Genomic DNA, 16,546 nt, shown 5'->3' with positions numbered 1-16,546 from the left:
TTTTGGTTGGTTGTAATAAATGAAACCAAGCCGCATGCAAACCTACAGAATGCAGTCAGAAAGAGGATTTGTGAGATTTAGCAGTGAGATCACATGTTTCTGCTGCTGCAGCATCATGTTAGGTAACACAGACATGACTCACATAAAACTTCAATGATCCAAGATGTACAGTGACTCAGAGGGAAATACGGCCTCCTCCCTCTCTGTGGCAACAGTTTGTTTTGAACAATAAAATATGGACAGGAAGGATTTTCATTTTTACCATCCAATGATAAAAATCACCAAACTCTTCATGCTGAACCTGCAGTGTCATCACGCTTCTGTCTGTGTAGTGACTGCTGGAGGAAAACCCAATCCTCCACCATTTTACATGTATTTGTTTGTGATGCTCAAACAAAAAGGGAAATCACTTCAGAACGAGGGCTGAAACATGGCAAACATAAAACATATTTAGGGTTTAAGGAATAGAATAGAAACTGGGATCTGAACATTAAAATGTGTCGATGTGACTGTGCTCAGTGTTGGAACAGAAATAGCTTGTAGCCATTTGGAGGTCAGTGATATTTCTGTCACCTCCACGTGAGGAGAAGCAGTGTGAATGTTTTTATTATTTCCATTCCAGGCATACAGAACTCTGTAAGGCTTGACGTGATCCAGAAAAACAAACAATAAAAACCCATTCTAGTTCATGTTTTTGTCTAAATGAAGCTTCATCACAGATCTCTCCCCAGCTCTGTCCACTGACGTGCTCCATGTCTTTGTCCTGCCCACATTTCTGCCTGCACACCTCAACATGTGACTAATTCTCAGTCTCAAAATGACTGCAGTACCTCTTCTCTTTCTTGCCACATGCTAACTAAACAAATTAAGCTAACCACGCCAACCTCTGAAATTCATGGACCACTGTAGTAAATTTCCTTTTACTCTGATTATTAGTTTCTAGGAAGGTAAACAGGAAGATTAGTCAGTGGATTTCCTACCACGGTGGTGAGGAGCTGACTTCTTGACATTGGGACCAACTTTCACTATTTTAACTTCTCAGCATCATTTCAGTTTGACTAACAACTGTGTAAGTTACCTTAGATGCTGCTTTTCAATGATAAGGCTGCGTGTTAATATCAGGACATGATTCTGCGTCCAGCAGGTCGACGATCGACACGTTTTGATGCTCTGTTTAAAATGTGTGAGATATTAAGTTGGGTTTTGGTTCAGCACCAAGTGCGTAATTTGAAATACAATAACTATAATGATATGTGACATGATATATGAATTATTTTTATTCCTATGTTAGTGGCTATAAAATCCCATAATTCATCAATAAGATCAATCAGCATACAGACAAAAAATTCACACAGTCACTTTGAAGATGTCAGAATCAGGTCATTCATATCCAAACCGTCTGTCATCATCAGTGTTTCCACAGCAATCAGCTCGTGTAGAAACAACATTCCCATTCTTATCGGGAGACGCAGTGATATTTTTTCCAGGAGGAATCTTGCAGCTACATGTCCTTGATCAAATACAAGGTCACCTGTATGCTTTGACATTTGGAGGAATGCTCACTTTGTTTCTAAGAATCAGATTAGAGGATTAGTTCAGAGATTACCACCACAGTCAGGAGTTTTTAGCTGTGAATAATTAAAGTGGAAACAGGTGCAGGTCCCACGGTGCAACACGCTGTGAGTCCAGTCAATCTCAGACAAGCTTTTGTCACATTCAGAGTCATGAAGTTTTTCTCAGACACATGGAAACCAAAACACAGGCAGCATTTCAAATGATTTAACAAAGACACAATAAAGCAGATTGCTTCTGTAAGTGGTTGTTTTGAAACGTGGTTTTGAAAAGCTGAACTTAAGACACAAATGGATTTCGATTCTCAAACCTCATTTGTAACATATTTCAGCTCTTTGCTCACAAGTTGCATGCTGATTGTAAACCTCAAGGCCAAACCTCGAACAGAAGCTGTGTATTTAGACACGCTGCAGGAAAAACATGAAAAACCAAAAAAATGAAAAACTTCACTTCCCTCATTCATTATAAACCGAAACTGGGAGGTTTTCAGCACCAAAGCCAAAGGGAACGGTGAAGATTTAAATACCGTCTCTTAGATTCTCAGCCTGAGTGTGGAAGCTGAGCAATGTGGCTTCATCACATCAGAGCCTGACTTATTAGAGCTGATAAAGTCCCTGACTCAAGCGTTAAGCTATGTGAAGCACGAAGTTATTCAGGATTTATTTACGAGTCTCTTCAAAACCTCAGTGGCACAAGGACAGTCGATCACCAACTATTGATGCCTTTTATGAATCACTGTCTTCTCCAGGAGTTACATTTTAACTTGCATTTATCACAGGAATAAGTTAGGAAGTAGAAAGAACAATACCTGAGTCAGATGAAATCTGGCAATAAATCAGATTTTCTCTGGAGGAAGAGCTGAAAAACAGAGCAGTTTTACATATCACTCAAATCTAAAGCACTTATTCCAATATAAGGTGTTCAGTGACACACTGCAGAAGCAGCAGCAGGAAAGACATTCAGTTCAATGTGTTAGAACCTGAAACTGTAACTAAAGTATTTTCAGAGTTTTGCCTCCATGCTGTGTGATCACTGCAGTATAAACACTGCTAATCTTCAGGTTTCCTGTGCGTGCGTGCGTGCGTGCGCGCGCGTGCGTGTGTGTGTGTGTGTGTGTGTGTGTGTGTGTGCTGGTGGAGAAGCAAGGGGATCGCTTCTAAAAACAAGTGAATCAAGTCAAGTTACCTCTTTGTATCAATAAAACACTTCAAGCACACAAAGGTGAGGTGAGTGTTGAGATGATCAGTATGAATCTGAAGGTTCAGATTCATACTGCATCTGAACCTTGTTCAGCAGGTTTGGAGGAACTTCAGCACAAGATGTCCTTCATTTTCATGACATTCAAATCTTAATCTTTTTGAAGATTAGAACAGAAATATTATGACTGAACTGCCACCTGCTTGGAGTTGCATTGTTTTCATAAGCTAATATAGATTTTTAATCATTTTTATTCAGAGCAAAATTAATTTGTCTGATTTACTAAAGGAGCAGTATTATGTGTTTTCCATTTTATGGCATAATCAAGTAATTATGTGAACTTCAGTTGTTTCAATTTTATACCATAATTAAGTAACCATGTTATCCTTAGTTGCTATAAAAATGTGATATCAAATATGACTTGAAAGAAAATTGACTTTGCCTTAAATTGGGCCTCTGTCTCTTTAAGATCTCCTGCTCTTTCTGAAACTCCGCCTTCAGGAAGTCGTCCCAACATGGCTCCTTTATTGACAATGGACTTCAAACTAAGTAACCAAAAACTAACCTCTAATAACTAAAATATATGATTAAGATCATTCGATGTTCCATCAACACAGCAGCCTGTTGATGTTAGCTTCCCTGAGCTGATTCCCACAAACAGCATCATGTTTATTTAACACAGGATCAAGTTGTTTCAAGGCTGAAACAACTTGATCCTGATTACCAGGAATATATTTTAGTGATTATATACTCCTGGTAGTCAGTAGATCCCTTAAAAAAGTTTCTACTTCCATCAAAGAACTAAATATTCTATCATCAGGTTTTTAAAGATAATTACCAGTTTAGCAGTTTAAAATAAGCAGATTAATTTTTATCTGGAGTATTTATCACAATATTTAGATTTTTTAGCTGGCATCCTGTTAATTGACCGATGTATCTCTGGATTTTTTTTTAACTCTTCAGAATAACATGAACATTGCAGAGTAAAACATGAATAGTTTAATTTGATTAATTCAACTTTAGGTATTTTCTGCAGGGAGATAAGGATTCTGGTAGATGGATGGGGTATTTTGTAACTCAGCCTTGTTCTGAACACAAACCTGTTGCACATTCTGAACTCAGCAGCAGGAAATCACAAGCCGTCATTTGGAGAACAGGATACTGATGAGTCAACAGCTCATGGAAAAAGTTTAGAAACATTTTAAACATTAAGGTTTTTAGCACAAAAAAACACGAGTACTTAATACATCTGCATCTGTCCACAATGGTCAAGAGATGTGAAATGTTTCCTGTAAACTATTTTTTTAACCAAATGTTTTAATATTTAATCAGTGCTGCAATTGTTGAATCAAAAACAAGATTTTAAATTTGTTATTTATTTTATCTGATAATGGAATTAAATACTACTTAGCATTTAGACTTGGAGAACATTGTGTGAAATCTGATTACAATTAAGTTTTTAGAACAAAGACCAAAAAATAAGACTACAGTCTTATCAAGAAACGAAAATGTTGATACATCTCCAGACAGTACATGTGTCCCGTCAGGCAGAGTTGGGGGAACCATTAGCCCAGCATGTTGAAACGACTGTCAGTTATTTTATTTTTGCTTTTAGACATTGTTTTTATCCCAGTATACTTGGAGCTCTACAGTCTTATGTAAGCATAAGCTGTGTAAAGACTATATAAAATAACTCAGATATATTCTTCAAAATGTTTTCCAGGTGGTTGGATCAATAACTGGTTTCAAGAAGGACAATAAACCATTCAGGTAAATGATGCTCATAAATACCTCAGGAAGTTTGTCAGGAATATTTTTGTTGCAACAGGATCTCAGTTATCTCTGTGCGTCAAGTTAAATCTCAATAGGTTAAACAGACTCTTCCCAGAAAACCACCGGGACGTTTACAGGAGGTATACTGCCATCTTGTGGTTAAAATGGAACAGCACAATTTCCCACGTTCACAGGTAAAAATGTAAGAAACTTAACTCTTTGTTTCCAGCTCATCTGCTGCAGTTATTGTAATTTGCATGTTTAGTACCAGAAATTAAAAACACTCATTGTTTTTCTTTTTTTTAATCATTCAACTGAAACATGTTTCCAAATGGATATGATTTAAACACAAAAATACAAATAGGGATAAAAAATTATTCAATGAAACCTTTCAAACTTAATATTTGTGACATAATGGACTTCTAAGATGTATCTACATAACTGGGATTTTAATGAATCAGAATTTTAAAAAAAACTTGATTTATTTCTACTAATACTTCAAAAATACAACCTGAAATCACAATGAGACATTTTGTGACACAAGTACAGAATGTAAAACTAACAATTTAATCAAATCTGAAAATATTTATATCCTGAGCAAAGTCAAATGAAGTATCCACCGACGAGTTCAACAACAACTACACAACAAAAAAATGCTGTCATTCTTAACTTCCTCCATTTCTTCACTCAAAAATGTGTTTGCAGGCAACTTGACAGAGTGGGAGAAGTTTTACATGTGAAATTAGAAGTATAATAAAGGAAGAACAAAGGAAATGGGCAACACTTTACAGCAGACATGGACAACAAACCGGCCGTCCACCAAGCGTCCAGTTTCAGCCCACCCTGAGTGGCGGAGCTACCAGAACCACGCCGTCGCCTCTGACAAACAGCATGGGGATGTTCCTCTTTGTAGACTGAAAAACGGCATGAAAAACAGTCATATTAGTCTGTAATCTTTCATTTTTAACTCAAGTCTGCAAACGTAGTTATGAAACATATTTAACCAGGAGGTTGGCGTCTCCTGAAACCATATCTAACACATTTCTGAAGATCTTCTCTGCTTTTCAGTACCAACACTAAGAGATTAGATTTTCTAAACTGTTATGCAATCTTATCCAAAATGTAACAGATCTCTGCAGGCGGCAACTGGATCTGATTACGTTTTAAACTCAAAACAAGCAAAAATCTGACCTTCAGGGCGTCAATTCTGATAGTTAAAGGACCAAGGAAGTGAAGTAGAGCTGTGAAATATATTTTATTGTTGTACATAAAAAATTACAATAGGTTACTGGAATAAAAAATATGACATCACACCGTAAATTGTAAGTACCACCCATTCGAAGTCTGTATGCCAGTGATGCATATAGACAAACTGACCTTGATTGACCAAATGTATATTTTTAGTAGATGTGAGGCTAAACTTACAGAAAATGTTGTTGACAAAGTGATGATGGGAAAGAAAGCAGCATCAAAACACAGACTGAGTTTCTAACACTGTAGATGATAGAGAGGTGAACTAAAGAAGATTGCATAAATCTGAATGAAGTGTAGAAATAAAACAACAAAAGGTAGACAGGTACTTTACCTTGTAGAGTTCCTCATACGTCTCCTCATCGATCTCCACGGTCGTCACCGTCTCCTCCACGTCCCCCAGGATCATGTTCAGGTGCTGATCATAGGCCTGGGACAACATGAACATGAGTGAGGTCAAAGATCTAAACTGACAGAAGTGGATCACCTGATCCAGTGATCCAGTGGGTGTAGCTTACATGCAGACGGCCCCGGAGCTCCCGGTCGTTCCTCATCTTGACATAGATCCGCTCGTCCAAACTGAGCCTGATCAGGTCAAGCGGCTCTTCGACTGTGTTGGTAGTTGGTTGCTGCAGAACACAGAGTGACAGTTATTTCCGTTTTCAAACAGAACCTCTATTATAAATTAGATGGTGGATTTTATTGACGGTCAACCGACAGGAGAGCTGTGTCTTGAGGACAATACTGTCTGCTGATTGGATGCCCATGCTACCATTTCATATGCAATGCACCAAATCTGTTAATTTGCAGCTTACAAGTATATACATTGCATACTCTTATTTTGTTCTTTAAGTGAAACAAAAGAAATGTATTTTCGAACCTAGTAAAATAAAGGTTAAATAATCACAAGCTTTTTTAAGAACCAAGATAATTTTTTCCACCCCATAATGGTGCGGCCGTTCAGAACAATGCAGTGTTGCACTGCTGCCTCTCACTGATGAGCCTGATTGGTTTATTAGCTGAATGTGCACAAGCAAAACTGATGGTCACGTTTTAAAAAGTAACATAGGATCTGCGAAAAAGATCTGACCCACTATCTCACATAATGATGGTCAGTAACAATAATTAAAATAAGCATTAAATCACACCATAAGACAAAGAAAGCATTTTAAACAAATGGATGGAGAGCCCCAAATATTTTATACCTAGGAAAAATATACAGAAATATTGGGAAACTCAAGAGTCATACAAATTAGATTTTTAAACACGTAGCTTGCTAAGTAACCAGATATTTTATATCAGATATACATTTTCTTATCTAAACATCGCGGTTAATGAAAAATGCCATAAAACACCAAAGCAGAGCACAGCATTCTGGTTCAACAATTACGTTACGACGAAAAATAAGTACAAGTTTTCTGTTCTTGAAACGCAGGAATGTAGGTTTTCAAAATATGTGCAGTAAAAACTACATTACTTGGCATTCATCACCCAGTTGCGAAAGGAAAGCGATAGTACGAACTCGTGAAGTTAATTACTTCTAGCAGTTATATATTTTATTTTGTAAACGGGTGACAAAAACCATCAAAACACGTTTTAATGACATTCACGACAGCATTGTATGCTGGAAGGCAGGCTAATTCGGCTAGCTGGTTTCACAGGCCCGAACAGGCTCGTAATAGTATTTTTAAAACCAAAATTACACACTATCCGTAGAAACTCAAGCAGATGTCTGATTATATTACTAAAATTTTACACAAAGTCAATACACCAACGACATAATAATAATTTTGGCTTAATTCAACACAGCTGCACAAACCTGCTCAACTTCGTCCGCCATGTTTCTTTGAAATTACGTCGAGCGGAGAGACGGATACGGAAGTTGCCAGGTCCGTAAAAAACGCCATTTCAGGCAAAAGCAAAGAACACTTGCTCCGTTCGAAGAAAATTACTTTTATTTCTCCCTTTCTTAATATGGAGAGATTATGCGGTGCTCCAAAAATTGATAAAAACAACCTCAAATTAATGTTCCTCTTAATAAAAAATATATTATATAGATTTATTTGTTTTCAATTAAAATGTAAGCCATATTTTATTTATGTAATCATTTACAATTATTAATATTTACACCTTTGCTGTAGTTTTGCTTGATTACTCGTTTTCTTCCAGCGCCCTAAGTATTCACTCTACAAGCTCGATATTACTTATGGGGGATCGTAAGAACGACAAAAAGAGCAAATTTGGCAACCAGTTTCAGGAGAATAAAGCGCGTCCTCTGTTGCTTCTTTCCAGGCCTTTCCATAATCTCCATCGCATCCCTGTGAGGTAAGAAAATAAACTGCCAAATGTGTTCGTTTTTACTATAAAAATCCGGATTGTTCCATTACTGCGATCTGTTTTCCGTGTTGAGCGTTTGTAAAACATCATGACCCATTTAGTAAGTAATAATATAGTAAGTCAATGTATATAATATTCAACTACAGTGGAATTATTTGTCAAATAAACCAGTTTTATGTATTCAATTTCGTATAAGACGTTGATGTCTTTTTCTGTGCTTGAAGCCATTTCATTTTTTTGTGTATTTGTTCTTCATGACTGTTTCTCTACTACTCTGTGTGTGTATACAGCAGTGCTTGTGGCAATGTGTGCCTCCTCTGTCCAACAGCCCAGTTCTCCATACTGGGTTTGTCAGCAAACTGAGGAGGCAGATCAGAGCAGCGGCATTACCCATTCCATCCTTAGCTGCCAGGTTGCTCTGTGGTGGAAGAGATCCCTGCAACAAACATGTCAAACATGCATCAGTCACTGTCAACTAAAACTGCATCTTATACTTACAGCATGCTGGTTTGTACATTAACTTGTTATCAGTGACTGGTTGCTTAGTGATGACCAACCTGCATGCTGTTTTGTGTTTGCTCAACAGGAACATAACCAGCCACATGGTGGTGCTGGAACCAAGACCAAAGATGACATTCTCCTGGTTTAGGTCAGCCTCATACTGGCACAAAAATAAACAGACAGAAGACAGAAACAGCAATCTGCTGTCCCAATCATGTGCATTTTTTGTGTTTTATTGTGGAAAAGTTCAAAGCAGTTAGGAATTGGGAACAGTTTTCACAGGTTTTATAACTAAAGTTTGTGTTTGACTTTGTCACCTTTCTAGGTTTTGATTATGACTTGTTGTAATGTTCATTTCTTTAAATACATTAGTCTCTTCCACAGTTTGGCTTTGTTACCTTTCATTGCACTATTTTATAAAATCATTTTTGTACAAATGTTCCTCGACTCTAATCTCCCAGTTTGGTTATAGTCACAACATGTTGACGTTGAGTTTTGTTTTTCCACTCAGTCACATTACAAATTAGTATTGTTTCTAGGTTTTAAATGTCGTGAGGATTGTCTTTGTTCTTTTGAGCAGTTTTTATAGTCATTTCCATGGGGTTTTATAAGACTTCATCAGGGGAGTTGATCATTCTGACTGTAGTGTTAAGATTTGTTTGATTTGTTTTTTTTAATGAATGTTTTTTGTTAAAAATAAATTTCTTTTTGTAAGTTGAACTGAGTCCTCACCTTTACAGGTAACAACACAATGGCTCCACCTTGATAACCAATGCATAGTTAAATGAACAAAATTAGTTATTCAAAAATCAGTTAAAATGCAGCATCAGAATAAATTATAAATTATTTGATTTCATTCTGAATCAGATGTTTGACAAGAAATGATTTAACATAAAAGGAAGTATATCAGTAATATATCAATAAGCACAAAAGGGATAACTTTTTTAAAGATGATCATTATTAATAGAATAACAAAATATAACCTTTATAGATAAAAACATAAAATTACTTTGGAAAATAAATCAAAACCTTATTACGTTGTACGTCAGCATTTTTTATGGTAATCTTTTAAATCTCATGCGGCAGTTGTAGTTTAACTTATGGCCACATGAGGTCGCTGGCAGACCTAGTGTTGTTCATCTCTCCCTGCCTGACCGGTTTGACCAGGAAGCCAATTAAAAAAAAAAACTAGAACAAGTCATCCATCAAAGTATTTAAGGCCTTGGCCTTTAACAGATCTGTGTGTTCTGCCTCAGTGTCGTCAATGAAAACATGCATCTGCTTGGAAACTTAATTTGATTGAAAACCAACAAAAGGAGCAAAATAATTATCTTCATTGTTGTTTATTTCCAAGACTTTTTTTAATTTGCTAACATACATCTGGCATTACATAAATGGCCCTATTATAAGTAAGTCATAACTAGATCCATATATAAAATGTGGATTTCATTCCAGCTGAGCATCAAACGCCACAACACAAAGATGATGAGGTCCAGCATCCAGCTTAGATATTAGTTTGATGAATTTTCTTTTTCACTGTCAGTGTTTGCTAATTATCATGTGTCAAAGTTAAAGTTAGAAAACCAAAGTCTGACTGCAGTGATGCACACAGATGAACACCTCATCATCAGCTGTGCTCATCTGCATTGTTTTAGGAAATTACTCGCAGTGACGCATTTCACAGTTACCACCTTCTCCATTTGATTGAGACAGATGCAGAAGAAGAAACGTGCTGCTTAGAGACTCACAGCTTTCTGAAGCGACTCACACACCAACTGCAGTAATCTAAAACGGACCCAGTTGAAATCTAGCTCTTTGAATATTCTGTTTTTACTTTGTGACAATTTTTTGGGAATTAATATGCAAATTATAACAAGGTGCCCTGCTTTGACAATGATTGATGGGAAGCCATTAGACATGACATTTTTTAAGGACATCAGGTCGCATGCACCTACAGTCAGCAACTTCCCATTCTACTTGCTCCAGGGTAGATAAAACGGACTGGAGTAAATCTGAGCAGAGTGGATGTGACGTGTGCTGCCAAATAAGAAAGATGAAAAGAGGAAAGGAAAAAGACTTCTGGAGGCTCAGCCCGGCTCGCTGTTTTTGGGACAAAACATTTCCTGTTGGCGTGTTATATGTGGGCTTTTTAGAATTAGCTTTTAAAGAAAGGAATAATTGTTCATGTTGATGAAAAAGCAGTTAGTCGGAGCTTTTAGCCAGAGAAAAACTGAAGACAGTGACACATCACCAAAACCCTGTGGGAAACTAATGCATTAATATTTTGTGTCATTTTCAAAGAAGTACACTTAGTCCTTTTTTCAGTTTCTTCATTGTCATGTGTGTGTCTGATACTTTTATCCATAAAAACAACTCCTGCTCTAATGGACTGCATTCTGATCAGATTTTCTTTGGCACAACGTTCTAACTTTAACTAGGTCATTCTGGTGAAATAACATCACTGTGGAACTGAAGCACTCCTCTCTATATTTTAATATGTAGATGGCGGTAAATATTTTAGAGTAAAATAAAAATGTGATTTTTACAGAGTTGTGCAGACTGTCAGATCATTTAATGACCAGTTTATGAAGAAAACCTACATCTCCTAACGGCTCTTCTACTTTTAAAATCTGCTTTATGTCATTTTGGATTACGCTAAAAATTTACTAGTAGAAATTTGCCACCGTAGCTCAAAAGTAAATAAAATATCTTATAATTTTAGACATTTTTTAACATCAAAGTTGCAACATGTCAGATTTTACAACAAAGCTGTACGTATAGACGTACAGCTTTATGTTTCCTCCTTCACAGGACTGAAAATGATTTCATCCAGACAAGTTTCATAACAACATGTTGCACTGTGGCTTCCAACTGCAGCATCCTGTTGGAGGTTCTGTCATGCCGAAAATACTCTGTAACAATCTGCCTGAGTGATGTAAGCTGAACGTTTGCCTGTAGAGTCGTGTCATTGTTTTACTTCAGTCTGTCCGTCTTCACAGCTGCAGTCAGTCTGCTCTCCTGCGTCATTCCTGGATTTAGGCCTCAAACTCACTGAGGCCTGGCCAAACACGGAGGCACATGAGTTATGGTGGCATACAAAATATTTTCTACAATATTTTTAGATCAAAAGTGAATGTACAGTTGAAATGTTTACATACAACAACTAAACTGACACGTAGAGCCTCTCTTCCCACTGCCTGAAACCTGAAGTTAATGAGATCAAATCTCTCTTATTTTAGGTCAGAATGACCAAAATTATTTCTATTTTCTAAATGCCACAACAATGAGAGACAGAATATGCCAGAGATTTACTTATTAATGTCTTCAAAACCAGAAGTGTAGTTCCAGAATGATTACTGTCTTCTAAAACAATGTGGGAAATCCCAGATGATGATGTCACGGCTTTGGAAACATCTGATAGGTTCACTCACACATCTGAACCTATCAGACGTGTCATGTGTGGATGTATTTTAAGGCATGCAAGTGACAATTACCTCAGATGTGAGGTGGGCATATTTTCCAGACATCTGGTGATTAACAGACAAACTGAAAGAATGGAAGTGACAGAATAACAAGGAGACATGAACATTTGTGTCAATGACCACGCAGATGTGCGAACTTCCCCCCCGTCTCTGGTCCAGGGGTTGTAAAGCCACACCTGGAATCTCTGCTTTCTGGTTCGACACGATGAGGAAGTCAAAAGGAATCAGCCAACACGTCAGGACGAGAACTGTGGAATTTGTAAACAGTTTTTATCTCTTTAAACAGTTATACATAATTATAGGTCTGATAAAACTGTTCAACCATCACACCGCTCAGGAAGGAGAGCGCTTCTGTGTCCCAGAGATGAACTGGTTCTGGTCCAAAATGTCCAAATTGACCCTCAGAACAAAAGTCAAAGACCTGGTGAAGATGTTGGCTGAAGCTGGTAGGACTGAGTCATGATCCACAGAGCAACGACTCTGAGGAAACATAAAACGGTTAGAATGCAGTTTGCAAACAGACACAGAGACTTTATAATGACCAGTTATAAGGAATGTGGAAGAATGCTACCAGATACTGAGGAAATGTATAGAAATGTCTGATTTTAAAGTCATAATTAAATAATTCTCTCACATTTTATCTCTCTCAGTATTGTGACATTTAACTAATAGAAATAATTTTTCTAAATGACCTAAAAAAAGAGAAGTCAGTCAGTCTGATTAAACATCAGGAAATGAGTGAACAAAATGAAACGTCCTTTTTATTTGGTGTATCTAAACTTTTGCTTTCAGCTGTTTGTCTAAATGGCCAAATAATCTTCACAGCTTCACCCTCTTTAAGGTGGAGTTCTTAGAACCCTTTCAAAATAAAGTTTGATTAATCTCCATTAAAAACCAGGATTTATTCAGATTTATCCCAAGAGGAAGACTTAGCAAGTCAGAGCAGCATCTTTTATCTGTATGTGACCAATCAGATGAAGAAGAGCATATAGAGAATCAATAGATTGATGTTTTTCCCAACTTTGCAAAAATAATAATAAAAAAAACATTTCTCGACACAACCTAAAAATAGAGAGAAAATATTAAGGGCAGAAAACAGAAAAAAAGTGTTGAGAGGAGGGATAACGATGAGTTTGAGTGATGAAAGTGTGTACCTGTCAGGTCCGAACCTCAGAATAGCTCTGCAGTCATTAAAGGGTTTCAGCTCCACATTACAGCAGTGACTGATTTATACACATTTAATTATGGATGAAGCCAAAGTCACAGGATCAGGCTTCAAGTCATACCAATATGTATGAGCTGGTATAAAGACTTAAACACAAAGTCATGCACACACACACACACACACACGCGCACGCACACACACACACACACACACACACACACACACACACTTTCAGCAGACGTTGTCAGAGCAGTTTGTCTGCTCAGTAGCTATTTCTACAGAAGCTATTTAAAACATCGGCCGAGGAGAAGCTGGGGACGATGGGGAACACAGAGGACACACTTGATTCATTATTCCTCATTATTCATTCCAAACTGGGAAAACGCAATAAATAACGACACCCTTTGATTCAGAGCATCTTCTCAGCCGCACCGACTGAGGCAGAAGCAGTTTGTGGAGAGGGATCCGGGGAGCTTTCCCTCCATTTCTTACTGCAGCTGCATTACTAATCACTTCTATATCAGGCTCCATCTGCTGTTGTTTGTTTTGTCTTAAAGGATTTACTTTATCATCACATTCAGACATAATGTAGATGTACGCTATAAATCTGACTGTTCACATCCTTACATGTCTTCTCAGTCAAACAGTAGAAGAGTTATTGTGGAGTTCTTATTGTAATAGTCATCTATGCACAGTTTTTATTCTGTGTCTTTTTCCTTATTGTTTTTAGTACCTAGTTATTTTTAAGTAACGTTGATTAATGTAAATCTCAAAACATTCATATTTAGTGGTTAAATATGACAAAATATTCTGAAACTTCAGTTTTTGCTTTTTATTATTCTTTTGTAGCATTTTCAGGGATCAATATTGATCAAACTTCTTGATCAATATTCATGCAGTTTATCAACAAACTACATGAGAAGTTGGAAATGCGAAGGGATTTTAATGTGTCAAATTATTTGCACCTTCGCCTAGAAACATCCTGCAAGCGAAATAATCTGCACTGAAGGAGTAAAGATGACATAGAGGAGAGTGATGCACCTTGCAGTTGGCCACACTGTGTATAATATTTTAATATTTCTTCATAGACTTTGGGTTTGGGGAAAAAGCTGGCGACTTTGATTAAAGATATGCCGGTTTTTAATATTTTCCACTAAAAGAAGGAAAACTATTTCCAGATTGAAAGTCATATATTTTACTTTATTACTTTTTGGTTCTACCTAACTTTCATTTTCTATTAAGTCCAGGCAAAACCCCCAAACCAAGCCTCAGCTGTGAAGACAAACTCTTATTTCATTTCCACTGCAAACATTTCAGCATGATAAACAAATCCCTACGATAAGGAAACACTGTTCTCGTGACGTTTCTTTGTTGAAGCTTCCTGTATCTGATTGCTTTATGTGCCAAAAACCTATAAGCTTTCCAGATGCAATTCTATGCCAGCCATTTCAGAGAATGTGAGTTTGCAGAGGTTGGAATGATGGCTATCTATCATGCGGCTGCACTGGTGTCATTCCCTCTGCCTCTGGCTGAGGAAAAAAGGGAAATCAAAGAAAGGCTAAAAAGAGCAGATCAAGATGGAGATGGCAAGAAAATGGGACAAATGGCTGATGTGTTAGAAAAAATGTCTCAGAATGAATATAAATGGGAGAGGAGATTGTGTGAGCAGAGTAATTGTAAGTCATTTATTATTCCTCGTTAATTTCATCCACATGTTTATCAGTAAAATGTTTTATGCACAGGAAGCAACAAAAACACAATTTTCAATAAAGTTCTGGTTTGGTAACCATATTAACCTCCTTCATCCTTAAAACTAATGAAAAACATTGCTGAATGTAAATCCTGTAGATTTTGTCTCACCTTGTTGCAGTTGGATTCTGGATTCAATGATGTTGGAGCTTTTCTTGATTGCAGTTAGAAATTTGTGCCACTAGATGTCACCGAACCCTCAACACTGACCCTTCATCCTCTCATTGTGCCTTTACGCCACGACAGCTAAAACAACTACACAACCAGATGAAAGCAATGAGCACCAAGTCAAACATCTACCGTTTGATTTGAGTTTATTTTCAGTTTACATGAAGCAGGCTTTTTAATTTCCACTATGTGGGAAAAATGGAGGGAATCTGGGAATTTTTGGATTCCACTAAAAAAACTAGGAAAGTCACAGAAGTTTTAGATGAAGTTGGTAAGAAGTTTTACAGCAGAGAGTTTACCATCGTCCTAACGTAGTGAGAACGTGGTGGATGAGTCTTTAACCTTGTGCAGGTTGTGGATGTTTCTGAAGCTCACAGGAACCCGTCAGGAAACGACCCATATGGCTCCTGACAGCAGAGCAAGAGAGTTGGGTAGGAAAAAACAAGTTTACTCCCCGCAGCTTTTAAACAGTCAGACTCGGAAAATTCCTCTTGTTTGCACCAATTCTGGGGTCATAACTTTTCTCTTTTATCAAGATTGGCAGAAACTTGGATACATGTGGTCTCTAAATTTCCGTCTTTTCAGTCTTTATGTGCTGAATGTCCACAAAAGGTTTTCAACAAGCAGCGATTTTATGCTGGTGTCAGACGTTGAAGTGTCGTCCAAAACAAACTCATTCGTGGCCCTTAAACCTTCTTTTTATATGTAATATGACAGGAAACTTTATGTTATTGGGTTTATATGTGACAGGTCAACACAGCTTGAATAATTCATACAATTTTGTGCAATTAAATGGTTTAAAACAATTTTACATACCTGAAAAGTATTCATTAGTGCTCAAACAACCAAACACTATGGGAATCATATCAAACCCTCTTCAGTTTTATTCCTCAAAATAAGATTCAGTTCAGCCAGTGGTGAGCTGGAGGTTGGTACTTTTCAATAACTTGTCATTTTTGCTGTAATGAGAGAGAAATGCTGTTGTGGCTTCAGAACCAATTGACACTAAGTGCTGCTGTAGAAGATTAGAATCAAATCTGTATTTTTAAATGTGTGTAAAGCTGTATTAGCGGAGGATGTCATCATCTGCACCATCACATTATTAGCCCCATTATCTAAAGGCTTTGGACGCAGCTGCACTGCTGCTCTTCCAGCAAGGAGCATTCATTTGATGAGTGCAACGGAAGGAGAGTAATGCCAAGAAGTAATAAATGCTGCCAGTTCATTTTGGTAATATGTCTTCACTAGTTTCTGTTCTGTGAAACACAATCAGATTCCCTTTATAACCAGACACGAAAATGGGCAAAAGAAATGTGCTAGCAGAAACAGAAAGAAAAGTAATTTTTCAGGA

The 16,546-nt window shown here is 37.2% G+C and overlaps 1 protein-coding gene across 1 annotated transcript; it reads right to left on the bottom strand.

Moving 5' to 3' along the window:
- Positions 1–4,768: 4,768 nt before the first annotated feature.
- On the bottom strand, positions 4,769–7,700 carry lsm3 (LSM3 homolog, U6 small nuclear RNA and mRNA degradation associated). Its single transcript, XM_007559698.2, has 4 exons — positions 7,613–7,700; positions 6,312–6,422; positions 6,128–6,223; positions 4,769–5,456 (listed from the first exon to the last, which is right to left on the bottom strand). The coding sequence occupies exons 1-4, from the start codon at positions 7,631–7,633 to the stop codon at positions 5,376–5,378; spliced, it is 309 nt and encodes a 102-aa protein (XP_007559760.1). The 5' UTR covers positions 7,634–7,700; the 3' UTR covers positions 4,769–5,375.
- Positions 7,701–16,546: the final 8,846 nt, after the last annotated feature.

Source organism: Poecilia formosa, unplaced genomic scaffold (assembly GCF_000485575.1).
Source record: "Poecilia formosa unplaced genomic scaffold, Poecilia_formosa-5.1.2 Scaffold106, whole genome shotgun sequence".
Classification (NCBI taxonomy): domain Eukaryota; kingdom Metazoa; phylum Chordata; class Actinopteri; order Cyprinodontiformes; family Poeciliidae; genus Poecilia; species Poecilia formosa.
This window is presented reverse-complemented; position numbering and strand designations above follow the sequence as displayed.